The sequence below is a fragment of the Fundulus heteroclitus genome, chromosome 10 (assembly GCF_011125445.2).
Source record: "Fundulus heteroclitus isolate FHET01 chromosome 10, MU-UCD_Fhet_4.1, whole genome shotgun sequence".
Lineage (NCBI taxonomy): Eukaryota > Metazoa > Chordata > Actinopteri > Cyprinodontiformes > Fundulidae > Fundulus > Fundulus heteroclitus.
The window spans coordinates 5,853,009-5,880,047 of NC_046370.1; the positions used below are offsets into that span (position 1 = coordinate 5,853,009).

The 27,039-nt window shown below is 37.9% G+C and overlaps 1 protein-coding gene across 1 annotated transcript in view; it reads left to right on the forward strand.

Moving 5' to 3' along the window:
• Nucleotides 1-19,398, forward strand: part of LOC105919660 (synaptic vesicle membrane protein VAT-1 homolog) — a 28,104-nt gene extending 8,706 nt beyond the window's left edge. The window contains exons 2-6 of the mRNA XM_012855028.3: nucleotides 8,032-8,239; nucleotides 14,843-15,013; nucleotides 15,116-15,205; nucleotides 15,345-15,583; nucleotides 19,011-19,398. Of these exons, the coding sequence (XP_012710482.2) occupies nucleotides 8,032-8,239; nucleotides 14,843-15,013; nucleotides 15,116-15,205; nucleotides 15,345-15,583; nucleotides 19,011-19,202 (900 nt within the window). The 3' untranslated portion in view covers nucleotides 19,203-19,398. The remainder of the gene's footprint in view (nucleotides 1-8,031; nucleotides 8,240-14,842; nucleotides 15,014-15,115; nucleotides 15,206-15,344; nucleotides 15,584-19,010) is intronic.
• Nucleotides 19,399-27,039: the final 7,641 nt, after the last annotated feature.

The window sequence follows — 27,039 nt, forward strand, 5'->3', positions numbered from 1 at the left end:
TGGTAAGATGATATACCTTGACAGCATGCAGGACTGGGTTATGCCATCAATGCTTTTTCTTTGAGAACCGTTTTTTCTATACTTACATGACGCAGGCCGTCTCAGAGCTTTAACATGCTTGTTATCTAAGTTTGACCAAAGCTGCTCGTTATCCCTCACTGTCAGCAAAGTATTTCTCCTCCCCCTCATCCATCTTGCTTAGCTCTTCCTATTCTTCCTTTTGCCATGCTTCGCCTTTACTTTCGTAGAGCAGGATTCCTATAAACACTGCTGTGCATTTTGGGGCCGAAATCTCAGAAGGAAGCGCAAGGAAGCACCCAGAAATCCCAACGAGATTTGGGCTCAAGATGTTAAACTTTCCTGCCCTGTAGACGGGAGGATTCGAAGCAAAATAAGGCTCTGTTTGGTTACGTTTAGTTTAAGAATTTGGGTGGGCCTGCAGCATGAGAGCAAAGAGAGCTGCAGACAATAACATAAAAGGATGCCAAAATGTTTTTGGAGAGAGACGGAGCTGAGCTGGGAGGACGGTGTCTCCAGATAAGGACTGAAGGGTGTGGTTGTTTCATAAAACACTTGGGAACTAGAGCCTTTAAAGCTCATACTGGATTGTTGATCGTTCTGTTACAGGTATTTCCACATAAGATACACAATGGTCTATAATTATACGACACATCTAGTCCCAAGTTTCTGGATTGTATCCTTGTGTTTTTGGTTGAGTTGTCATTTGTCAGGATACTCCACTGGAGATTAGGGTTAATCTTTGAAGATTAAAACAATATGGGTCCAAACGACATAAGAAAAATTAGTCCAACATAAAAAAAAGCAGATTTTACTGATTTGTACGGTTTGTTACTCCCACAGATGAAAGTCCCATGTCATTTCATTACAATCAGTTTGAGAGCATTGGGAGAAATTTTCATCTATTTACAGTAAAGAATGGAGAAACATGGTTGGATTTTATGTAGGTGTTTTGTTTCTTTTAGAGTTGGCATTTCCAAAGTGTGGTCTGGGGTCCTCTTGCGGCCCTTGGAACGATTTCTAGCCAGCCGAGGCCGTTGATACAGATATTTTTCATTGATTTCAGGCCTTTCAGAGAAGTTTTATACTAACACAAATTAAAAATGTTAGGTACAAGGCAAAAGTAGTTGCCTTTTTGGTAACTTTTTTGCTTTCCAGAGACATTTAATGACCTATTAAAAAGCAGAACATGTATTAAAATTGGGGAAATGAAGCAGGTGTATTTAACAGTGACCCTTATCTCGTTTTTTTTTTTGGTTGTTAGACCAAGAAAATGTCCATCCATCTCAAAAATGTTGAACGCTGCATGGCTTTCCTTAAATTGAGGCGACTTTGTGTTCATTGCTGAGAAGGCCAAATTAAGCATTCCCACTAAAATAGATGAAGCATTTTTGTTAATAGGTTAAATTAAATGAATATTTTGGCCCTCAAATACGTTATACTTGAAATGTATGCCCCATGTGGCAAATGTTTTGGACCCCAATCAATTAGAAGATCATAAAACAGCTGCTGGATCGTCTCTTTTCCCCATTAAAACATTCCTAGAGAAATTCTGGCGGCATCTCAGCTTCATCAGACAAAAGCTGAAGCTTTTGTCTGATGAAGCTGAAACGCCTTGGGGTTCCCAAGAATGAGCTGGGGATGTTCCTGGGGAGAGGGATGTCTGGGTTTGTCTCCTGGACCTGTAGCCCCTGCAACTTGTAAAGTGCCTTGAGATGACATGTTTCATGAATTGGAGCTATATAAATAAAATTTAATTGAATTGAACTTGATCTTGGATAAGCGGAAGACGATGGATGGATGGAAGACCACAAAACAATATAAAATGTAGCTTAAACACCATTTTAAAAATCTGAATTGCGCATCACTCATAAACACCCTGTTTTTTTTATTCCTGTTTATTTTGGTAGCATCCATCAGAGTTTAATGCCGTGATCTGGGAATGACGTCTGCCACCAAAGTTGAGCCTGTTCCAGTTGTAAAATCAGTGGGATTTGCCAATTGTGGCGCTAACTACTGATTTGAAGCCAGTAACAATCTACATTACCTTTCCTACTTTTTTTAACCCTTAACCTGAGTCCATGCAAATTCAACTTGAAGTGATGATTTCATGTATTAAGGTGAAGCCAACCTGGTGCTTTGTGAAGAAGCTTACCTTTCATGATGTGACTACTTGCTCCCGCAGCATGAAGGATCACTGCAAAGTCAGCAACTTGATGCAATCACGTCTCTATCAGATTGGAACAGATTGGGATGTATGCAATTTAATTTAATTCTGTCCGTAAGATTGGATTGATTTATGTTTTTCTGTCAGAGCAAAACATGTCAAATCACGGTTGCAATTGCAGTAAATAAATCGTTGCAATATCCAGATAATGAGAGTTTCAGGATGCAGCCTTTGGTAGGATATTATACTTTAAGTGCCGTGCATGCTTATTCTGTGTGGCAGTAATACATCCAGCCGTTGGAAGGAAATTTCACTGCCCACGAAGCCATCTCTTGATGTTTAATTTTAGTGGCTGAGATGCTAAAGCTCATAAAGAATGGCAGGGACAAATGATGAAAGAAAAGCAAGGCAAAGACAAAAGTGAGTAATCTGTATCGCCATCCAAATATTTAGCAACTGTATCACAATTGCATGGTTTCCTGAAGTTGTGCAGTTCTGATTTCTGCACAAATTAGATCAGTTTGTCTTATAAAAGGTCCATGAGGTGAAATTTGTAATAAAATGCCGCAGTGTTCTGAGTTCACTTGAATTCAGTTTCATACCCATGTATGTCAAAAATTTATAGTACTTTTTCTTTTGGTACGGACGTCTTTTTGATCCATTAGGGAGATATATAAAAATGCTCGAATCTCAATTATAGTGTAAATGTTTTTTTTAAGAGTTTTAATGAAATTGACAGTTGTTCTGGTCCCTCTTTAGGCCAGTTGACTCTTATTAATTTGAGATTATGACTTCTGCTCAAACCACAATGACCCCTTCTGGTAGATATTTGGTGGAGTTGCAATTTCCTACAGAGGATCATAGTTTATTGAAGATAACACTTTTAAAGTGGACAAAACATTGAAGTTGGAGTAGCATCTGTAGCTGAGAGGAAGCGACCGGATAAGCTCATTAGGAGAGCCACCCCTGTCCTGAGATGCCCTTTGGACCCAGTGCAGGTGGTGGGAGACAAAAGGACTGTAAGGAAAATCAAATCACTGATGGGTAATGTCTCCCATCCCATTCATGGAGCTGCTGCAGAGCTGGAGAGCTCCTTTAGTGACCCAGACGTTGCTTCGAGCATCCCAAATGCTCGAAGGAACGCTCTGCAGGTCGTTCCTCCCGGCTGCTGTCAGACTTTATAATATCCGCTCCTCCCAACAAACATACCTGTTTACATCATGCTAATCGTGCACAGGTTCTGATCCAACCATTAATTGTTTACACTGTTCCCAGATGCTAAGGAAACTTGCATACACTTTAGCTATGGATGCTGCTGCACTATTATGCATATTGCATATTCTATTATTGTGTGTTATGTAAATAGGCTGGAGTATTTCTTTTATTTTTTATTTTTTCCCCACTGAAATGTTTTCCACTGTGCGATATTTACTCTGGTATTTACATCTTCTACCCTTGGTGTTTCTTTAAAGCTATCTGTAGATAAGACTGGTTTGTTCTTTTTAGTCCTCTTCTTTTTTCATACAAATGCTAATAATTATGTGTAACTGTCACACCTGAATTTCCCCAATGCGGGACAATAAAGTAATTCTTATTTTTAATACTCATTTCCCAACTTGTGCCACGGCTTCCGGCAGCAGCGCCTAAATAACAGACACTTAGCTCCTCCTCTACCTGCGGCCGCTCACCTGACCACAACATAATCTGTTGGTTTTTTTTTTAAGTATCGGTATCGAGTATGAAATTTAGTGTTGTGATAAGCCAAATATCTGTACCTATCAAGAAATATGCCTCTTATTCCTGTAGCCAAACATGCTTTGCGTTAATTTAATTTCCGACTTCTACATCAGCATTACCCTCCAGAGCAAATTCACTTGAAAAAATAAACTTTTCAAAAGATCAGCAATGGGATAGTATAGTCATAGCTGGACCCTCATGTTTCAAAGATTGGAATAAAGACCTTTGGGAAATGACCTTTTAGTTAAAGATAATACCAGCAATTGTAGCTGCTTCATTAACCCCACTGCTGTAATTGAAGAGCGGCGCCAATTACATAAGTTAAATCAACTTTGCACTTTCTTGGCATTTAAATTGCTTTTACCCAACCATTTTTCTACTGTAAGTAGCGGAAGTAATTGAAATGGACTACCAGTCATAAAAAGATAAATTGTCATTTCTTAAACCTTATATCAAACCTGATCTGCTCTCAGTAGTGTTGCTAATAAAGGCTGGGCGCTATGGCTCCAAAATAAAATCTCTAATTTTATTATAACAAATCTGATTAATCACATTTTTTTTTCCCGCCTTCATTTTCATTTCACAAAAAACAAATTATTTTAAAAACCTGTTTTTATGTCAAGCATTTCGTTTGGGAGGTGACCTGAATTGAAAGTGCGAATAGATACAAACTGTGAAACTTGCTTGTGAAACAAGATTTCGGCCCTGCCGTTGGAAATAATGAAGGTATAACAAAATGTTTGCTGCTAGTGGTATTACACAATGAGCCAAGAACAGGCTTCACTTCACTTGTGTAACTTCCAAGTAACTTAAAAACATAAATGAGTAAATTAAAGGTCCTGGTATTTATTGTTTAAAAAAAGGTTTCTCCTTACACTATTTTGACAATATATTTTTCTAAACATATATTCAGCATTGCATGCTATTCTCTAGGGGATGGAAGCCCAATGAATGCGTTGACAAAATAAAATTTGCCCAGCCCTATTGCTAATCCTTCTTACACAATGGTTGGAAATATGTGTACGGCTCACATTGAAACAGAAAAAAAAAGTTTTACCAGCCGTTTATATCAAAAATACACCTCCCAAGATACAATTAGCTGCATAATTTTTCTGACTGGAATACCACCAGCAATAAGACTGAGAGAAGTGTCTTATTTTCCAACGATGTCCAATGTAAATACTAGATATTTAGATTGTTCTTTGTATTGATTGTGTTTAAAATGAAGTTTGACTGGTTTAGTACTTTTGGTTGTTTGGCATTGAAAAGATGTTTGTCCAGTTGGTTGGGGTGATTGCTAAATGTCCGGACACGCCTAGCTGTGTAAAGTCCTGTCAAGACATGTTTTTCACTGTCCTGCGTCCTGTTACTTGAGTTCATGTCATCTTTTCAGGAACTACCCTTTTTATTTAACTGAAAATCGTGCATTTTGGGAATCACCATGGTAGGCAAAAGAAAACAAAAAAACTACGTCACAAATTCAAGTGTTTAGATGCTGGTTTAGATCTAAAACAGCGGTGTCCTCTGAGGTGAAAGTCAGAAATATGTGCGGTAACTGAAGAGGAGCGGGTCAGGTTGACTCACGGTGCATTCAAGATGTTTATGTGCGTTTTTTTCCTTTTGTCTGCTGAAGTCTGTGTGAGATCTGTGTAATGTCAGGTCAGGAGTTGTGCTCTGCAGGAAGTGGGTGTGTTACTCAGCTACTAAAACTGTCGAAGAGGAAGCAGTGCAGCATTCGTAATCAGATCACACTTTTCCTGTGTCCTCTGCTGTTTTGGCCGTTTTTCTTTTAACTGTGATGGTCTTATAAGTCAACTTTTTTTCTTCTTCTTCTTTGCTGCCAGCAGAAAATAAGCATTTTGCGAAAGCCTAGTTGTCTGGCCTCATTTAACCAGAAAAGGAGCCATCGCATACTCCTGGTTAATTTATATAGCAATAATTGCAAACAAATGTCTCCTCAAAGTACCGATCCATTTCATATCCAACCATCCAGAACCAAATGCGTAACAATCAAGGCCAGTTTAAGCCCAAATTGTAAAAACAAACAAAAAAAAGTTATGTATTTGAGAAAGACCAGCTGATTGTGAAGTTGTTAAACTTGCAGTCATCCTCTCCACCAGAGCATGTTTTTGGTGTAAAACTAGCACAAAAGGCCATCATACAGTTGATGGTTTGAACCTGCTTTACTGGACCTGGACAGCTTACCATGACTGATGGAAACGCTAATTCTGCTTCCCAGCACAAAAGTCCTGGAACCTTAAGTTCCAGCGCACGTAGGTTTTGAAGCAGGAAAATGATCAGAAAGACACCCTAAAGTCTGATTTATACTCACGTTTGTGCAGACGACGCGTAAAGCCCACAGTGGCGCTGTAGACATTTATACTTGACACGGACGTAGGTGCAGTATTCTCCAAAAACACAGGAGGCAGTACTCAACATAACCAGTGGACATGCATTAAACAAGAGAATAAACAGTTTTAGTCACACACTGAAAATGACAGTGCGGAGTATTGTAATCAATCATGAAGAATAGTTAGTGTGTTTATAGCAGCTTAACAGAAATAAACTGAGGGTTAGAGATGTAGAAGAAAATTGTATGTTCACCCGTTGCAAAAAGACGTAAAAACGGGGACTAAAGCCTGTCTGTAAAGCTCAGGGGTTCTTTTTTTATCTTTAAACTTATAAAAAAACACTTTGCTTGCAATTTTAACAATATCAAAGTAAGGGTAAAAGACAGGTATCTGATTAAGATATTGTTAATAGCTAGCAAAAAAGCTATTGCGATGAAATGGGGAAAGGCAGACCCCCCTTGTCAAGAACAATGGGCTGGAATAATAGAAGAAATCTACATTATGGAAAAACTCACACATCATCTAACACTTCAACAAACTCAAATGGAAGAAAGGTGGAGGAAATGGACAACGTTCAAGACAAAAGACAGCAACAAAGATAAAGAACTAGACAAACTAGACGGGACAAATAGCCCCCAAGCGGAAGTTCTATGTTATGTTGAATGTGAAATGTTCATGTACACTGTATATGTAAACAAAAGTGAAAAATACTAATAAAAAGTTAAATGATAAAAAAAAACACTTTGCTTTTCTAAATACAAGCTGATGGCTTTACATACTGTGGGCTGTTGTTGTAGACTTGATTTATGCTACAAGTGATGGAAACAGAAATCAAAATCCTGGTTTGTATCTACAAACTCACCCCTGAATGTATGCCAATAACACATGTATGCTGATTTTCAATCGCAGAATAAACAACAACATAAAATTTTAAATTGTGCTGCTTGAAATTTCTGGGCCTTTTGATGTCAGTACAGGCAAACTTGCTCACCAATGGTTCTTTTGAATGAAACTGTCGTGGTACAGTACCCATGCCAAGTTACAAAAACTCAGAGGTACACGACCATGCGCTGTGATAGGTGGCGGTGGACAACGCAATTGTGTCACTTTGGAAGCGCGCACACTGTTCAATGCGTCTGGTATAAACGTAGGTTAAGTCTAACTCCTAGTAGCTGGAAAAACTACAATGGTGTTGGAGTGGCCTTGTTAAAGTCTGGGTTTAAATCCAACAGAGAGGTTATGACATCCCCTTAAACAGGCTTTTCAAACTCTCCAATGTGTTTTGCCAGTCATTGCAAGCACTTGATTGCAGTTATTGTGGCAAATAGCAACACAACCATTCATTAGGTTAAGGGTGTAACTACCTTTTTTACAAAGGACCGGCTTGTGTTGCATAGTCTTTTTTTGTCCCTAAATTATTAAAACTATTATAAATTATTTATTAAGGTTATCTTTGTCTGATAGCATTTGTCTGATCTAAAACACTTAAATGTAACAAAGTTGCAAAAAACAAGAGCTTTTAAGTAGATTGATTGTAGAAACTTGAAATGGTTAGCAGCAGGTCGGTATAGTAGGTATTTTTGAACGTTTGGGAACAAAAACTGATGTAACACCTTTATGTTGAAGGTTTGACATAAATCTATGGTAGGCCTGTAAAAAATGTCTTGTATTTAAGATTACTACTAAAGTGTCTTTGCATTTGTGGACTACTTGCGGCTGAGTTTGACAGCCTCGGTCTCCCTCTCTGTGCTTACTCAGGTCGGAGATCGCGTCATCGCCATGAACCGCCACGGCATGTGGCAGGAACTGGCGGCGGTCCCCGCCAACCGCACCTTCCCCATTCCAGACGGGATGAGCTTTGAGGAAGCGGCTGCGCTTCCTATTAACTACATGACGGCCTACATGATGCTGTTTGAGATGGCCAATCTCAGGCCAGGCAAAAGCGTCCTCATCCACATGGCTGCTGGTAAGAAACATGGGGAAAAAAATCATCTACATATATATTTTAATATCTTCTTGTTATATTATTGCACGTGTTGTTTTTCATACCAATCTGAAGTTCATCAAAAGAACTGTGTACTTGTCTTGTATGCTGATACCTACAGTGAGACATAATTTATGTAATGCTAAAACTGTATTTTCAAATATTTTGCAGCCTTAAATACGGTGTCAAAAATTCACTTCTACCTTAAATTTCTTTGCTGTTGCTCATGTTAAGACTAAGAAGTCTGATTCTGAAAATTTGATTTAGGATTTCAGCTTTACTTTAATAGCTGTGTGCCAATTATTGCAAAATAATGACTTGGTACACAACATAATACAGTAGTTATTTAGTGTGATTCAATAGATTGCAAACGTTTACACACCTCAGTTAAAATGTCAGATTTTTGTGATTTAGATGAGGTTTTTCTCATTTTTAATATGAGCTTTAGCTGTACAATTAAACTGTATAAGGAGGAAAGATAATGGCCGCAATAACACGGTTACATTAGTCTGCACACTAATCCTTTGTTGAAGCACCATGTATTTAAATTTTGGGATTTGGTTTGCTTTTGTATCTCTGATAACAGGTAGACCAAATGTGATTAACCTTAATTAAAGTTTAACTTTTCCTGATATTTGGGCTTTTGCATCATTTAGCTCAATTTGCAGAGAGGTTGCAAAGAATTAACTCATTATGCAAAGTTGTCAGTCAGGAGAAGGACTGGGAAGATAAAAGTCACAGCTTTTTTATTGAATACCATAGCAAAGTAAATAAAGCTGAAAAAACTTTGGGATGACAATGACTTTACAAAAAAACTCAACCTTTATTTCAAGTAATTGAAGCTACCTAGAGACAGACATCAACACTAAAGGAGGTTTAGGTATTCCTGCTCCTTAGATGGGTTCTACAGGTGATCACAATCTCCTGGATTCACCGTAGGCCTGAAATAAAGAGCAGAATTGAGAGACAGAATCCAAATCTTCCAAAGAAAGTGTCGAAGCCATCTCAAAATCTCCAAAAACCTTTGGAGAGAACATGGTGTGGTTTTAAGTTTTAGGCTACACATTAAAATGGCAATGTAATGGAGACCAGGGCTTCCGTTACTTAATGAAGTAGGATGACTGGTATTGTACGACGTATGATTGAGTTATAGACCAAAACGGTTGCTTATTTGAGTTCGTTTTTGTTGTTTAGACATTTGGGGAGACGTTCTCATGAGGCAGAGGGACTGGCCTTCCTTCCTGTATAACGAGAATGCCGTTACAGATGTCAAATTTAGATTGTCTTTACAATTCCACGAATTAGACTTATCATTTTAACAATACAACTGTGAAGCGTAACAAGCGCCCAACCTTTACTGGTTTGTCTCGTCAACAGGGCGGCCTGACAAGAGTTTAAGAGCGTCCATGCTTATATAACCGTGTGTTTACAAGGTAGAGGTAATAGAGCTCATTGCTTGTTTCTCTCGCAAGAACTGGCTAAACTGGCTTCCAACCCACATCTAAACTGTTTTCCTAAAATGCAGCTGTCTGAGCACAGAGGCAAATTCGTCCTCCGCCGTGTAAAAGTCACATTTTAAAAGTAATTTATCCTGAATAAAAACAGCTAGCCCCTAAAACGGGCAGCGCTGCACATGTTTGTCATGTACCGTGTGTGCGTGCAGCACCTTTTTGTCTGAAGACGTGTGACACAAACTGAGTGATGGCTGTTGGTTATTGGTTGGCAGCTTGTTTGCAGAATATGAGTTTGGGAAGCTAACTTATTGGTTAGCTGTGCCCACCACTGGGTCTGATGGTGCTCCAGGGGAACGTCAAAGTTTTTGGGGCTTCATAGAAAAGGGGTTGAATACATATGCACATACCAATTTTGAGGTTTTTATTTTTATTATTTTTCACATATTTATTTCTCAATTCATTTCACCAATTTACGCCATTTTTGTACTGATGAAATTATTGGTTGGAACATAAAAGTAGGTAAAAAGCCAAGATGCATAAATACTTTTTCACGGCACTGTGCACACACACCACATCATTTCTGACCCCTCGTCTCTGGGCAGATGGCTTTTCACTATACAAATACAGCTGAAGAGGTAATTAGATACCTGAGTGTGCTTGGTGACTGAACTCATTTAGCCTTGGAGCTCCTAGGAGACGTTCATCTAGACCAGCGGTTGCAACCTGTGGCTCCAGAGCCGCATGTGGCTCTTTACACCTTCAGCTTTGGCTCTTAAAAACTTAGACCAAAAATACGAGAGGAAATAATTGGTCAATGTTTCTAAATGTAAAGGTAATTTAAAATTGCTAGATTTAGGATGCATTTAGTTCTGGAATATATGCCTAACATTTCCAGAAGGAAAGAAATTATTGGTGTTTGGAATATTTTACTATAGCTAAATTAAGTATCTTCTTGTCAATAGGTTGCAAACGACTTGCTTTTTAATCATTTTGATGCCATTTGCTATAAAAATCAAATGTTCAATTGAAGAAAATGCATCAAAGCTAAACATACAAATACTGTTGGTCTTTAATAAAAAAGAAATGAAACAAATTTCCTATAATAAACTATAAAAACAAGCTTTTGTTTCGAAGAGAGGTGTAACTTTTGTGGCTCTAAACAAAATTTGTTTAGCTGGAACGTGGGCAAAAATGGCTCTGCAGGTTTCAAAGGTTGCTGACCCCTGATCTAGACTGACGGCTAATAACGGAGACACTTTCTGTGTGATGAAGCATTAAGGATGTCACTGATCGAGTTTTTTTTTCTATTGACTTCATCATTTTCTCAAATTAAAGTGGGTATGGAAACTCTGTGGATAGGCAAAACCAGGTCTAAATAATTTGTGAGCTAATTTTTTGGATGACAGAGATAAAAACATAGTTGAGAAAAGATGTGTTGGGAGACAGAATTTGGGCTCACAAGAAGCCCAATCGATATGGTGAGATAATGAATCAATGCCAGGGTGTCATGGGTGGAGCTGCAGAGGTCCACAGCAGAGACTGGAGGATCTGTCCATAGGACCATAATAAGCCATGCACTCTATAGAGCTGGGCTTTATGGAAGAGTGGCCCGAAAAAAAGCTATTAATTGGTGTTAAGAATAAGAAGGCATGTTTTGAGTTTGCAAAAAGGCACATGGGGAAACTGTATGGAGGAAAGAGTTCTGGTCAGATGAGAATAAAATGCTACAGCCCCACAGTGACACATGGTAATGACGGCGTCATGCTGTGGGGTTGTTTTTCAGCAGCAGAGACTGGGAAACTGGTTTCAGTCGAGGTAAAGTTGTAAGGTTTTAGATACTGGGATATTCTGGAGCAGAACCTGTTTTCAGTCTGCCTGTGATTTGAGATCGGGACGGAGGTTCATCTTCCATCAGGACAATGACCCAAAGCATACTGCTAAGGCAGCACTCAACTAGCTTATGGGTAAAATTTAACTGTGATGGAATGGCCTAGCCAAAGTCCAGACCTCAATTCAATTGAGAAGAGAAACCCATCCCACGTGAAGCTGGAGCAGTTATGCACACTGTATCCTTCTGTTAGTTTGCACTGTTTTTTATTTGCTTCTCAATGGAAATAAATTGTATATCTTCAAAGTTGTAGGTATGTTCTGTAAATTAAATTGTGCAAACTCTCAAACGTTTTATTTCCAGGTTGTGAGGCAACAAAAACATGATAATCCCTTACATGCTTTTTCAAGTCACTGTTTGCGTGTTGTTGCTATAATCTCTCAACTACGGATCCATAAAAGGGCAGCCTGGATCATTATCAGACCTGGTTGCTCTGTGGCATTTAAAACAGGCAATTATTTATAATCTCAAGTCTGAATGTGTACATAAGTGTTAAACCAGTGTCTGTGATGTATTACAGTAATATGGTGGATTAAAATAATGATGAAATATCTTTAGCACAGCTCAGTTAATCATAGGTTATCTTGACAAATTATTAGTTTTTTTCTTCCATTTAAAATGTATAATCAAACAAACTTGTATTTCTGTTTGGATTTTATTGAAGTAGAATCCTACTTAAAATGTCAGTGGATCAAAAAGCAATTGGAGCAGCTGAATTTTAACATCCCAACTTTTTAAAACATAGCTTAATTTATCTGCGTCTTAGCTTCAGTTTTAGCTTACCTTTCCCAACAAAGCTTCAGATTACCTTTAGCTCAGTTTTCTCAACTTTGCTAAATTCCCTTAAAGCTGCAGTTAGTAACCTTTTGTATAATTTTTTTTTCATATCTTTGTTAAAGTCCTCACAGTAAAATATGAAATGGATAATCTGTGAAAAAATTAAGCTCCTCTGGCTCCTTCCAGTGGTCCTACAGCCATTTGCAGAAATACATGGCTCCCGGTCAGAAACAACCAATCAGAGCCAGGAAGGATGTCTGGCTCTGATTGGTTGTTAGTAGTATCAATCACGCTCTTGTGCGCAACATTCTAGGATGATGCCTCCTAGAATTTTCTGGTTAATGGTCGAATTCAGGTTTCTTTTGAACATTTTTCATTAATAAGATAATTTTTAAAGTGGAAAAGGCCAAAAATAATATATACTAAGTTACTTTTAGTGCTAATCAGCATAATTATGAAACCAGACATGCAATTGTAAGTAAACCTACTCTACCTAATGTTTATACAGATTATTTGAGGAGGTTGGGCTTATACAGAGCCATGTTTACATTAAACACGTTACCTAAAATATTATAGAGATGATTAGAATAATGAATTTCGAACAGTTTTGAAAAGCTATCTTCAAGAAAAATTACTATCCTAAAGGATATTTATAATTTTCAGTCATATACCTATGTCATGTGTGTTTTTAGATATACAGTTGTATTGCATTATGTGTGTATGTATAAACATAATCCCAGGAGATCATATTCATATATTAATGTAAATGCTTTTACTGAAAAAACAAAAACATTGCTTCATAGCAGCAGATTTTATTTTGGTGTTGATCTATTACCTTTATGTATTGGTGTTTGTTGGGTATTTTTGTTGTTTATGTTGAATGTACGGACCTCAGGATGATTGGCTACAGACAAACGCTGCTAACGAGGCTTATGGGTAAAAGATAATAAAGAAACAGCAAAACCTTTCGGGGACAGGAATTAGGTTTGTTTTATCGGTCTCTCTGCCTTCATGCATCCTCGCTCACAAAGGCCACCAGCCAGTGCTAAGCAACTAGATGGTTGGGAACTGACCTGTATAATTCATCTGCAAAAGGCCAGGGCGATGGAAAGGCCAAGTGGGATAACGGATGAACTTGCTCACCCAGATGACCCGTCGAAGGCTGCGTTACCAGAGAAACGCTTCTATCTCCGCTGCAGTTTATCCCTTAGCCAAGGTTTCAGTAGACAGAAAAATCACACCTCCAGCCCCAGGAGAACCGAATGTAATGTTATAGCACACACCGTGTCATAGAAATCAAACAAAAATGAAGCTTTTTATGTGTTAGCTTGACCCTTGACAGACCAACACAAGGAAGGATCTAGTTTGGAAGTTGAAGGAAAGTGTCCGTTTTAAAATGTTTAACAAATAGAAATCTGAAAGGTGTGCTGTACATTTGTGTTCAGGCCCCCATTAGTCTGATGCCCCTGAATAAAATCCACCTTTAACTCGCCTGGTGTGTGTAAATGAATCCCAAAGTAAATTCATTAATGAAAGAAGCAGCCAAGAGACCCTGGGGAGATCTGGAGGAGCTGTAAAGTTTAGGTGGGAAAATCTGTTGAAGGGAAAACCTTTTGCTGTGCACTGACAAATCTAGCCTTATGTTACACTGACAAGAAAAAAGCAATTATTCAATGTAAAACTAAAAAGTTCCTGTTTGCAGCCTGCAAGGCGCCATTTAGGAGACACAGCAAACACGATGAGACCATATTTAAACTTTTTGTCTTGAGAGCAGCAAGATCTTAATTAAAGATAACAACTATGGAAATGTGGTGGCAGCATCATATTGTTGTGTATTTTTCTTTAATGGGGAACTTGGTCAGAGTTGATGGGAAGCTGGATGGAGCTAAATTAATGGGGATCCTAGAAGACACGCTGAAGAGCCTGCAATGCGAGATGTCTATGGTCCTAACTAAGAAATGGGGTTAGATTAAAGCATATTCATGTGTTAGAATGGTCCAGTTAAAGTCCGACCAAAATCAAACTGAGAATTTGTTGCAGGATTTGTTAAACATGGCTGGATGTAGCCATGCACTGCAAAAAGGGAACTAAAAGTAAGCACAATTTTCTTGAAATGAGTGTATTTTTGCTTAATTTGAGCAGATAAATAACACTACCTGCCAATGCAATACGATTTTTTCACTTCAAATCATCTCGATCATCTTATTTCAAGTGCAGGATATCTAAATATCTTATTTTAGGGGTAAAGATACTCATTCCAGTCTTATTTATTTGCTCAAATCAAGGAAAAATACACTAATTTCAAGAAAACTGTACTTACTTTTAGTTCCCGTTTTGCAGTGTGGGATGAAGGATCTTCTGCAGCGATCTGTGTTTGATGATTATATAAAGTGTTAAAGGGGATCTTTGACATGGTCTTAAACCCATGACGGTACCAGACTCACCTGTGTGTGCACACATCTGTAGGTGGTGTGGGTATTGCTGCTACCCAGCTGTGTCAGACCGTGCAGGATGTGACGATTTTCGGCACCGCGTCGGCTTCCAAACACGAGACCATCAGCCAAGGAGGGGTTACTCACCCCATCGACTACCGCACCAAAGACTACGTGAGCGAAATCCGCAACATTAGCCCAAAGGGTAAGAAAACAAAACGCTTTTACTCTTCTGAAACAGACATTATTTTTTATTTCTCATGATGTTGTTTGCATTGGTTCCTCTTTATTTGTTTATTCTATGCAGGAGTGGATATTGTCCTGGACCCTCTGGGTGGTGCTGACACCCAAAAATGCTTCAGTTTGTTAAAACCTCTGGGCATGCTTATAGTCTTTGGTAAGGCAGCACATTTTCATGTAGCTTCTTCTCTGTGAAACTAGAATATGGTAAATATGAATCAATAAAGAGGATAAACTTTATTGATGAAAAGTGGCACGCGGGGTGAAAAATGTCTTTGCTTTTGGGCTGGATCCAGGTGCAGCCAACTGTGTGACGGGCCAGAAGAAGAACCTGCTGGCCATGGCAAAGACCTGGTACAACCAGCTCACTCTCAACACCCTGAAGCTGATGCAGACCAACAAGGCCATCTCCGGCTTCCATCTGGGTTACATCCAAGACCAGGAGCTCTTTGAGAGGACCCTCCTCGCACTGCTGGAGCTGTACCGGCAGGGGAAGATCAAGCCCCGCATCGACTCCAGCTACCACTTTGAGGAGGTTAGTCTGAAGAACGCTGCTGTGGGAGCACTGGCCTGTCAACATTTCAATGCACTGGAAAGAATTTTTGTTCATTGCTGTTGTATTGTTGTTAATAATAATAAGAAGAATAAGATTAATGACTCAAGATTTTGACCACGATTGTCACTGATGAGCAAGAACGCAAAAACCGTGAGCCGAAGAAATCACTGAAGTAAAGGGCTTTTAAATTATTTCTTAATCCGTAAATACAAAAGAAAAATAATTTCTTGTGAGGAATTAATTAGGAGACGTTTGTTCCCACTTAAAATGGCTAAAAACATGTGTATAGCACCTGGTCCACATTATTAGAACATGGCTACTTTGAGTTATTCGTTTGGTGCTCCTGACTGTCAAAGGGAGAAAGAACACCATAAAGTTGTCTGAGATCTTTCAGACTTGACGATGCAAAAAGGGAACAAAAAGTAAGTAAAGATTTTCTTGAAATTAGTGCATTTGTCCTTGATTTGAGCAGGTAAATAATCTTATCTGCCAGTGGAATAAGATTTTTACTCTTAAAATAGGAACAACTTATCTCCATAATCTTATTTCAAGTGCAGTATATCTAATTATCTTATTTTAGGGGTAAAGTACTCGTTCCATTGCCAGATAATATTATGTAGCTGCTCAAATCAAGGACAAATGCACTAATTTCAAGAAAATCTCTAATTTTTTGTTCACTTTTTCCAGTAAAGATGTTAGCAGCTTATGAGTCTGATAATAAATTTTAAGCGGTCTAGAATTTAAATTTAAAATCAGTCCTTCAGCTGTCTGGAAAATGATCTCTGAGTTAAGGACATTCAAAATACCTTCCAGCATGCTAAAAGAAGTCTCCAACAGACCTTAAAATGTCATTACAGGACCTAAAGGTACAGTTGATAAAAAAGTGCATGTCGGAAAAAAGACTGCACAAGTTTAACTTTGCTCTTTAAGAAAAGCATAAAGGCCAGACTAATCAAAGTCTAGGACTACTGGAATAATGTTCTTTGGATAGATGAGTCTAAAATCGAATTACTTGGACACTAGGGCTGGTTAATATATTGAGATTTAAAAAATATCTACATTTCTAAAAAAGAGAAATAAGGTGAGTCTATATTGTTTATATCATGATGGTCTAACTAAGTTTATGAATAAACTTTTATGTATTTCAGTAGGTTATTTTTCAGCCATTTCTCATATTTATCTACAGCTGTATGTTAAAAAATCTGCCTGTGACACATTTGGGATAAAGCTTTGATTAAGAGAGGCCTTTTTATAATAATAATAATAATAATAATAATAATAATAATAATAATAATAATAATAATAATAATAATAATAATAATAATAATAATAATAATAATAATAATAATAAGGATGATGATTACTTTATGAAAATAAATTATGATGATTATTACTTTATGAAAATAAAAAATAATTATAATAATTACTTTATGGGAAAAAAACATATTAAGATAAATATTGCATATCGGCATTCAGCCTAAAAATACTGATATTACTTTATCGTCCACCCTTATTGGATACTAGAACTGAGAATGTTTTGATTAAACAAAATTCAGCACTTCAGTAATAGAACCTCATACCAACCATGAAGCACCGAGCAACAATCATGATTTGGGGAGAAGTTGCTGCAGCAGGCCCAGCCAAGCTCACCATTGTAGAATGGTGAGCTTGGCTGGGAAAATGATCTCTGAGTGTTCAGGATGTGTGGGGAACCAGTCAAACCTGAAGCAACACTGGACCCTGCAACATAACAGGGACCCAAAAGGTACCAGCACGTCCACAAAGGAGTGGCTGGGTCAAAGTCCCGATCTTAACCTCGTTGAGATGCTGTGGGGTGACTTGAAATGGGCTTAAAATGCAAAAAAAAAATAATAATAATCGTCTATAATCTCAGAACTGAAAGTGAGGAGTGGAACAATCTTTCCACAGACTTATTCAACCTTAAGGAGGTAACACTAACAGTCTGGGTTAGGGTGTCTTAACTTTAGATAATGCATTTTTTAAAAGGGTGGAATGAGGTTAATTATTGGTGATTACCTGCACCTTATTCACTTTATCTTAGATAAATAATGAAACTAAACATTTATACATGAACATTTAGGAGTTAGCACTACCTCCCAGTACGGATTAGGGCCGTCATATTTTCTATTTCAGGGGGGGTGGGGGACGGACCGACTCGCGGAGCAGGGGGGGGGGGGGGGGTTGGACAACACGTTTTCCGCGGACAGACTCGCGGAGCGGGGGTATCCATGTGTTTTTTCCATGCCATTCACGCACGCGCGAAAGCGCGTGTTAACGTCACTTTTTTTTTTTTTTTGGAATGTTGGCGTGGCGGTAGCGTGACTTTGGCGTGGCGGTCGCCACGCCAAGATAGCGCTGCGGGAAACACTTATATATATATATATATATATATATATATATATATATATATATATATATATATATATATATATATATATATATATATATATATATATATATATATATATATATATATATAATCAGAATCAGTTTTAATCAAGCCTATACGGTCCAACATTTTCCCCTCAGCTGCCACACTTAAAGCACGCAGGGGTTCACGCTGCGTCTTTACGCATGATCCAGCTGCGAGATTTTACCCTCGTGCGCGACGCGTGAGGGATAAACAGTAGGGAAAATGCATAAATAAAGACTGTAAAGGTATCCTTTATGGAGGAGAGAAGGAATGCAATCAACTGGTTCCCTTATATATATCTGATCCAATCTGTATATGATTGAATTTGACTTTGTAATGTGCCTTGAGATGACATGTTTCATGAATTGGCACTATATAAATAAAATAAAATTTTATTGAATTGAATAATTGGTCTGAGCTGAAGCCCCCGATATTACAAGTTCCTTAAAATGACCCTTAAAAGCGCGCACCTATATCACATGTAACGTAATTTTGCGCACCTGATCTCAAGTGCAAGGCACCACGCCCACCGAAGCACCGCTGGTTCTGTGTCGTTAATAACAAAAGAGCATGAAACACAGCTACTGACTCTCCTATTTGATTTTAATTGGGACATTTTGGTACGAGTGGAAGGACATTAAACGTAGTGATTCACGCTTTGAAGGCTGGCCGCTGATAAAAGCACCGGGCTCCGAGAGGGCGGGGCGGCGCAGTAAGAGCGTTGAAGCACAGAAACACAGCGCACGTAGTTAAAGAGAATGCAGAATAAATAAGAACGAAACTTATAAACAGACTAATTGCCGTTTTAAGAATGCATCTGGTTAGCAGATCTGCTTTCTGATCCAGCGTGCAGCCATGACTGGTTCTAAATGTTTGTCTGTGTTCAATGTTCAGCATTAAAAGATTTTTAAAACCCGAAGCTTGCTTACTGCTTCCAACACCTTCTGATCGCATCTTTTTGTATTTTTCCAGGTCGCCGAAGCCATGAAGCGCATGCACGATCGTCAGAATATCGGGAAAATCATCCTTCTTCCCGAGCCCAAGAAGACTGAAGAGAAGCCAAAGTCCAACGCAGAGGCGGCGGAAAACGTGGAGAAAAATGAAGCTGCCGTCAGCGAGAAGAAAGAGGAGGCAACAGAGGAAGTGAAAGCAGAGGAGGATTGAGTTTCGGTGGCGTTTCCAGCACTTCCTCCACAAATCTGTCCAATCTTTTTTAAAAGGAGAATACAAAACCAAGAAGAAATGTCATGAATTTTGTGATTTTTGTCAGTATTCAGTTGTTTGTATTGTTGTGCAATATGTCAATAACGTTTTGTTGGGAACACTTGTTTTTTTGAAATAAAAGTCCACTTTATTCTGACTCGTATCCAATTAATCGTTTATTGTATTAACAGACGGTCTGAACACACAGCTTCCAACTGAGCAACGGCTTTGACGTGTAGCCACAACAAACCAAACGCTGGTACCGTTTGTATAAAACGCAGCTTTGACTAATTGCTTCAGTGCTCAAACCAAGGAGCTTCACATAAACAAGCCCAAGGAGCACGTCTGCCTGTGCTGACGGCAGACCTCGGCCATGTTTATCAACCGTTAACAACAGCTGACCCTGAAAAACGTCAGAAACTCTGCGTCACAACTTCACAAGTTTGGTTGCTTTTAGCCTTTTGTTGCAAAATCCAACCAAAAACCTAAAAAAACTGATAGATTTTCAAGACACAAAACTATTTAAGCGCTTAAATAGTCTCCTGATAGATCTGTAAATGAGGTCGACAATTGATCGGACATATGTTTGAAGAGAAACTGATATTTGCATTATTTTTTTCAAATGTCTAAAAGCCAATTTTTGGACTAAAGTTCAACCTTAAGAGGTTAAACATTGCACCTTAAAATAGAAAAAAAAGTTGTTTAAAAAAAAAAAGTACTCACAATTAGTGTTGCACCGATACCATATTTTGGGCGCGATACCGATACCCGAAACCTGGCTGTGCAGGATTGGCCGATACCGATACCATCTGTTTGAAGAAGAACTGCATACTACTTAGGGTAGTAGAACTTTTTATTGCATACCTGGAATGGGTGACAATAGTTGAATAAACTTTTGGCTCTCGAAGGCCAAAATGATGCAACATTCATGAAATTATAACATGTATAATAGTAGTGCAACAGTAAGACAGTAAAATTACATTAATAATTGAATAATCTTTCCAAAAAAAAGGTAAACAATTGCATAATCTCTTTTAAACCCTGAGTTTTGGCTCTCAAATGCCAGAATAGTGCAACTTTCATGAACTTATATAACATGTATAATATAGTCGGGAGAGAGAAGGCTGCGTTCAAGTGACTTACAAACATCAAAATGGTATCGGTGCCCTATTTGTTGGTACTCGCCGATACCGATACCACCATTTTAGTGCTGGATCAGGGCCCCGCCCCATACGTGTATCGGTATCGGTGCAACACTACTCACAATGCCAGAAAATATTATAGGACTAGAACCAAAGTTTGAAAATAAAGCATTTTGTGTCTTAATTTGACCGTATATTCTGGACCATGACTCCAAAAATGATTTTCAGTGTTCTTGCTGAATCAAATATTTTTCTTTTAAAATATGTGGGTATTTTAAAAAACGTTATGATGGTAGGCACTCTCACTAAAGGTTTATTGGCTTTAATAATAATAAAAAACAACAAAAAAAAACAACAGTGGGCTTTTCCACATGAGACCCTTTCAGACCATAGCTCCACAATAGACATGCAACCACAAACTGTCACCCAATCCCGGCTCATGCACGGCAAATCTCCCTGGATCCAGGGCCTGTATGGATTGATATGCAAGCAAAGGTCTGCAGGCCTTCCTCTGCATGTTACCGTCTTCATCAGATTCTGCTGAGCCAACATTTCTCAGATTAGATGCATCCTGGATTATGATGCGTCTCCAATCACTGGTCAAACATTATCTGCTGCCGTCTTTGCATTATGCTGGACTCTTTCTGCAGTCACATGTTTTACCTCTCCGAGTTCATACTGGTTACGGGATAATTCCACATCCTGTTGTGGAGCTGGGGCGTAATATTGCCGATTTCAGTTTCCTGATCCCTGTTGGGACCTTTGAGGTGATCATGAGGCATCATAAACGCATGTAGATTACAAAAGGAGGATTTAAGTAATTTCCCTCTGGGATTATTAAAGTATGTCTGATTCTGAAAGGGGTTGTACTCGTCACAGTCACACCAAGTCCACCTAAGGCGTTTGTCGCCTAAAGGCCACTCTTAGTGATCTGACACGTCTACCTCACTGAAATGACATGTTTTCTTGTCTTTCCCATCTTTAGGAGTGGCTGAAAGGGGAAAAACCAGTGTGTGTTGTCATATTTATACCTCAGGGAGACAGGAAGTTGTGAATTATTCATTGAAAGTAGCTAAATACTTTCATCAAGTTAAATTGAAGAACAAAGTAAAAATGTTTCAGTTACACTGATTTATTTTTTTAAAACAATATGATTAATTTATCTGCACTTAAATAAATGCATTTAAATTAAACGTTGTTTTACACATTTTATCTCTGGTAAGATATAGTTTTCTGTTATTCAAACGGTCAATACTAGATGAAAGTTTTTCATTTCATGACCTTAAAGCCTTTAATTCTTTAGATGTGAATGCAAGGTGTATGTTCTTAACATTAAACAACCCAAATCAATATTTTCTTTTCTAAATTAAAAATTTTAAAACATTTTTAATTATTTTTAAAAGTTTAAACCGTTATTTCTTAATGATTTTTCGTTTGCTTCACTGTGTCGTTTTTTTTTTAACCCGAGATTCATTTATTTTTTTATGTTCTGGGGTTTAATCCAGTCTAATATTTGCAGTAAACACATCTCACTACATCCTCACTTAGACCATTGTATTTTATAAGTGATCTTTTTTGTTGTTTCCATTTTTCACTTAGCCTTCTCTTCCTTTTTAAAAAAAAAATGTGCTCCACAAGGAAAGCCCAAGTGTTTTTGTAGCTGATGCACTTTCCTCGTTTATTTGTGCCAAATTGGAGGCCTTTTCTCTCCACTGTTGTGGAGCCAACCGTGGAAAACAATTAGAGGGACTTTCCTGCTCAGCAATCTCTCTTCGGCTTCCTTCCTAAGCATTTCTCCCTGAACTGGAGCTAAACTGACTGAAAAACAATTTTGAGTAGCCCTGAAAGGTATTTGCGTGTTTTGCATATTTTTTTCCTCCACCCTCAGCAAATTTAAAGTTAAATTTTAACTTTGATCCTGAGCTAAACGGTGAAGAGACAGACTCATAGTTTTTCCAGTCGTGCAAGATCAGTGATAGCTTCCCAAATATTTAACGTGCGTGTCTCTGTCTCTGCCTGTATGACCCAACTCAGCTCAGCAGCTCAGATGTTTTGTCCAGCTGTGGCTGTAATTCAACGCTGCTGCACAGTTCAAGGCACAAGAGTCTCCTTCCTTCCATGCACGCCAGCCCATCCCCTCACATTCCTCTCTCCGCCCTCTCAGGGCTGCTTTCTGTCCCTGTCCTGCAGCCCCCACCCCTCATCTCCATCTGCTGCTTTGCCAACTTCGACTCAGAACAAAGATCCACAGATTGTGTTTTATGTCGTTTACATTGGTGACATTCTGTTATTTTGGCCACTAAGTGTTGAGTTTGGCCAGCTGTTGCCTCCTCCAGTACAAACTAAGACCTGTTGTGGATTTTCAGCTGGAACTGGAGCACGTCTCCTTTTTCTTGGACGATGATAAATGTAAAACCAGATCTTTTTTCTATGTTATGTAGATGCTTAATTATACTTATGTAACATTGTAAGTATATTCAGCAATTAAACTTAAAGGTATTACAGAGATCTTGTCAATAATGACGCTCCAAAAAGAGTTAGTCATTAATCCTCTGTTACTGCATTCATTATGGGCTCAAAAACTATAATTAATAAGTGATTTCTGCTTTCCTCATACTATAAATTAAGATGGTTAAGTTTTACATAGAATATCTACATTATTTGTGTATTTTCTTTAATAAAGCATCGTTTACTTTTCAACTTCAATGGAAGACGTCACAGTTGATATATGATGCAGATCGAGGATGATGTTGCCACATCGCCCCCTTGTGGCAACTAAAGGAGATTCGTTTTGCCTTCAAAATAATTGGAGTCCAACGTCATTGAGAAGTTATGCTTCTGCCTGGCAAATGATTACCAGTTAGGGTAATAGAGTATTGGGAAACCAACAGGCGTAAAGATCATATAATGCTGCTGATTCGGTGTAATTTAATTATTTAAGGAAAGGAGCATGTAAACTTAAAAAAAAAGGAATATATACTGTGGAGTTTGTTAGGATATCAACAAGGTCAAGTGGAACGAGCTGTTTATTCCAGAACTGCATGGCACACTTAAATGGCACTGACCCAAAAGATTGGCACATATCTATCAGATACCACCCCGGAGGTGACACAGTTTCCCTGCTGATGTCACAGTTTTGATGTGTACTGCCCTTGTATGGGTGTGTAACTAGATCCCTATATAATGTTTGTGTGATGAGCAATCGGGGCTTCCTGCCGATCAGGAGCCCATCAGCGCTGGTGTGACTGTAACTGTTTCTCTGTCTTTACGTAGATAAAATATAACTAAAAGCATACTTGTCTGTTTTATGCATCCTACATTCAAGGTAATAAGTAAGTGGGGGTCGCCTGACTGGGTAAAAAGAGCTGGGTCCACCGAGGGTGTTTCACCGTAGACGGGGTACGGTGAAGACAGTAACAAGTTTAATTTGTGAAGTCATTCATTTTGTGACCAAACAAGCATCCCTCATTAAGGATAAAGGCAGAAAAGGCAGTATATGTTGTCGTCCATTCCTCTTCCAAAATTTGTAATAATATATTATGAATATGTACATTTAATATCTATATAGATGATATAGATATTAACACATAGGCTACAGTGAAATATCTAAAGCACAGGTGTCAAACTCAAGGCCCGGGGGCCGAATCTGGCCCGCCAAGGTAAATTATCCGTACCTCCAGAGTCAAAAAAAGAGGCATATCATGTCATAAAGTAGAGGCATATATCCTTTTAAAGTGTATAAAGTGGCTAAAACTGTGCCTCCTGTAGTGAATGTTTATTTTTAACTGTGTAGTAACAGCACCCTGCCACTAGATGTCAGTTTCCACACAACACATTGAAACAACCCAGAAATGTCCAAAAAGAGAAAAGGTGATGCAGAACGATGAGTTTAAAGTGTAACTCACTCCTATATCAACTTTTTTTTGCAGATAAGCTGTATAAACTGGGCCTAATATGCTTCTTTTATGTTACTGTGCATTTTTTTATACTTCTATGTGAACTGGAATGAAATTATGAAATTAAAAGTATCATCTAAAGCCTTTATTCCTTGGCTGCTGCTACCTTTTTAATTTAACATGCAGATTGATACATTTGATCACTTTTTCCATATTTTTATCTTCGTGTATCATTCCAAATGCATTTGTATGTATGCAAATAAGAGCTACTTCACAGCTTTTAAGATTTATTCATTTTACAAGATCTACTGCAAATATTTTGAACTTTGCACAAGCAACGGCAAGAATATATTTGATCCTAAGCAAGATACTAAAGACATTGTTAGCAGTAGCCACTTGGAGGACAAGAAAACTAAAACAGCTAAAATCAAATCAACCAAATTTCATGTTTAGCTATCAGTCTCCAGCAGAACTACAGCGCAGCTAGCAGCCACAGGATGTTAGAAATGTAGGTCTTAAAAGCTGAAAGTAATAAAACCTTTGTGATCTATCTTTTGCTAAGTGGCCATCATTTAGAAAGATAAATATTGTGTGGATGTCTTCAGTTTTCAATATAGTATTGACAGCAAGGCTATGAAAAAATGAAATAAAGAAGCATTACTGATCCACTTTCATGGTGCAAAGCATCAGTCTCTGTAACTGAAGTCCCTGTGTGATGCAGGTAAATCTCTGATGTTTGTAATGATAAAAATAGCTTTATTATATCCAGGAGTTTAACAGAAATGACAGCATTGCTTAGGTTTATCACATGTCCCACAAATCAGGTATAGGTGTAAAGATATGACCCCAAGTTAAAATATTATTAGTGGTAACAAAGAAGAAGAAGAAGAACAATGCTGCAATGATAAACCATTGTGTGTGTGTGTTTTTTTTTTTCATGGATCCAAAATTGACTGTATTTAGAAAAGAAGACTGAGTTTGAAACAATGATTAGACCTAAAATGTAGTTATTAAACATTTTAGAGACATAAATTAATTGGACATGTGTTAAGCTTATGTAAATAATTTCTGTTGCTTTGAAAAAATAAAGAATTCACTGAAGCAATAGATGTTTCACAGTCATCAGTCATACGAGCTTTTAGAGGCATTTCTACAGTGTTTATGTACAGTTTATGATGCCTGGAAATACGACTATGGCTCTTTGAAACAATCTTTGGCATTTTTTTCCTTTCTTTCTTTCTTTCTTTCTTTGAGCGACCAGAAACAATGGTGATAAAATCTAGTACTAACCCTTATGTGTGTATTGCTTGACAAAAGCAGAGAAAAACAATAACATGGAATGTCTGAAATCACTGTTTTTAGCACTACAGTGCCATAGTTATTGGTGATTTAGGTTGTTATCAAGAAAACAATAGAGAATGACTAAATATCAGCTCTTAAATTAAACTCTTATGTCATCAATATATTTGTCCAAATTTTGAATTTTATACAAAGGTTTTTGTAACTGTTATGCATACAAAATTTACATATAAACAAGTTTAATTTCTATAGAAACGGAAGTTGACAGCTCATCAACTGTACAAGGGAACCGCCAACCTGAGTCTAAACAATGTAAGGATTGTCTCTTGTTCTGAGGTAAGTGTTAAAAGACATTGCCACGCCATTCATTAACTTTATGTTTAAAAGCAAATGATAAAAATAAAATACATTTCTGACAATTGCCTCTAGAGTAAACCAGGAAAATTCATCTTTTACCTCCATGCCACCAGTAGAGGTCCTCCTGGTCAAACAAAGCTGAGAGCTTCAAACAGACCTTTGGGTCTTCCTGGTTCTGATAGAAATGTGGCTCCATGAAACCACTCCTTCAGTTTAGTCATCTCTGATTCAGCTTCCTGTCCAGACAGTAATCCCGAGAGGCCCTTCTCATGGTCACTGCCGGGTAATTTGGGAGTTTACCACCCAGAATCTTCCTCACCACAGACAGTTTTTGGGTGTGACAGTGAATTACTAAAAACAGCAATTGTGATCTCTGAGTTTTAGTGTTTCACTGTCTAACCAGAACACAGCCCCTGGTTTATTTTGAGCTCAAACTTAGAATCGGCTTAAATCAATAATTTTCACGATTTCTACATTACACAGGTTTTGGCCTGATCACGAATGGTTTACACTGCAAAAAGGGAACTAAAAGCAAGTTAAAAATTCTTCAAAGTAGTGTATTTTTTTCTTGATTTGAGCTGGTAAATAATCTATTTTGCCAATGGAATGAGATTTCTGCACTAAAAATAGGAACAATTCATTTTATTTCAGGTGCAGGATATCTAATTATCTTATTTTAGGGGTAAATATACACATTCCATTGGCAAATAGTCTTATTTTTGCTTAAATCAAGGAAAAATACACTAATTTCAAGATATTTCTACTTGCTTTTAGTTCCCTTTTTGCAATGTACACTGTCTCTCAGATACTTTTAGATGCTGCTGTACTCTCATGCTCATTGGATACAATCTGGTATTGTTCTGTAAATAGGCTAGTGTTTTCTACTGTTTAACATTAATATTTAATCTTTTTTTACCTAAGTGTGTCATATCATCAGTAATTGTGCCATATTTTCTATTGTATTTATTTTTACTTTTATATTTGCCATTTCTGATCAAGCTCACCCTCTGTTGCTTTAGAACTAACTTTAAATTAGAATAGTTTGTTGTTTCTGTGTCTATGCCTCTGTCGTGCCCCAATTTCCATATTGTGGAACAATAAAGG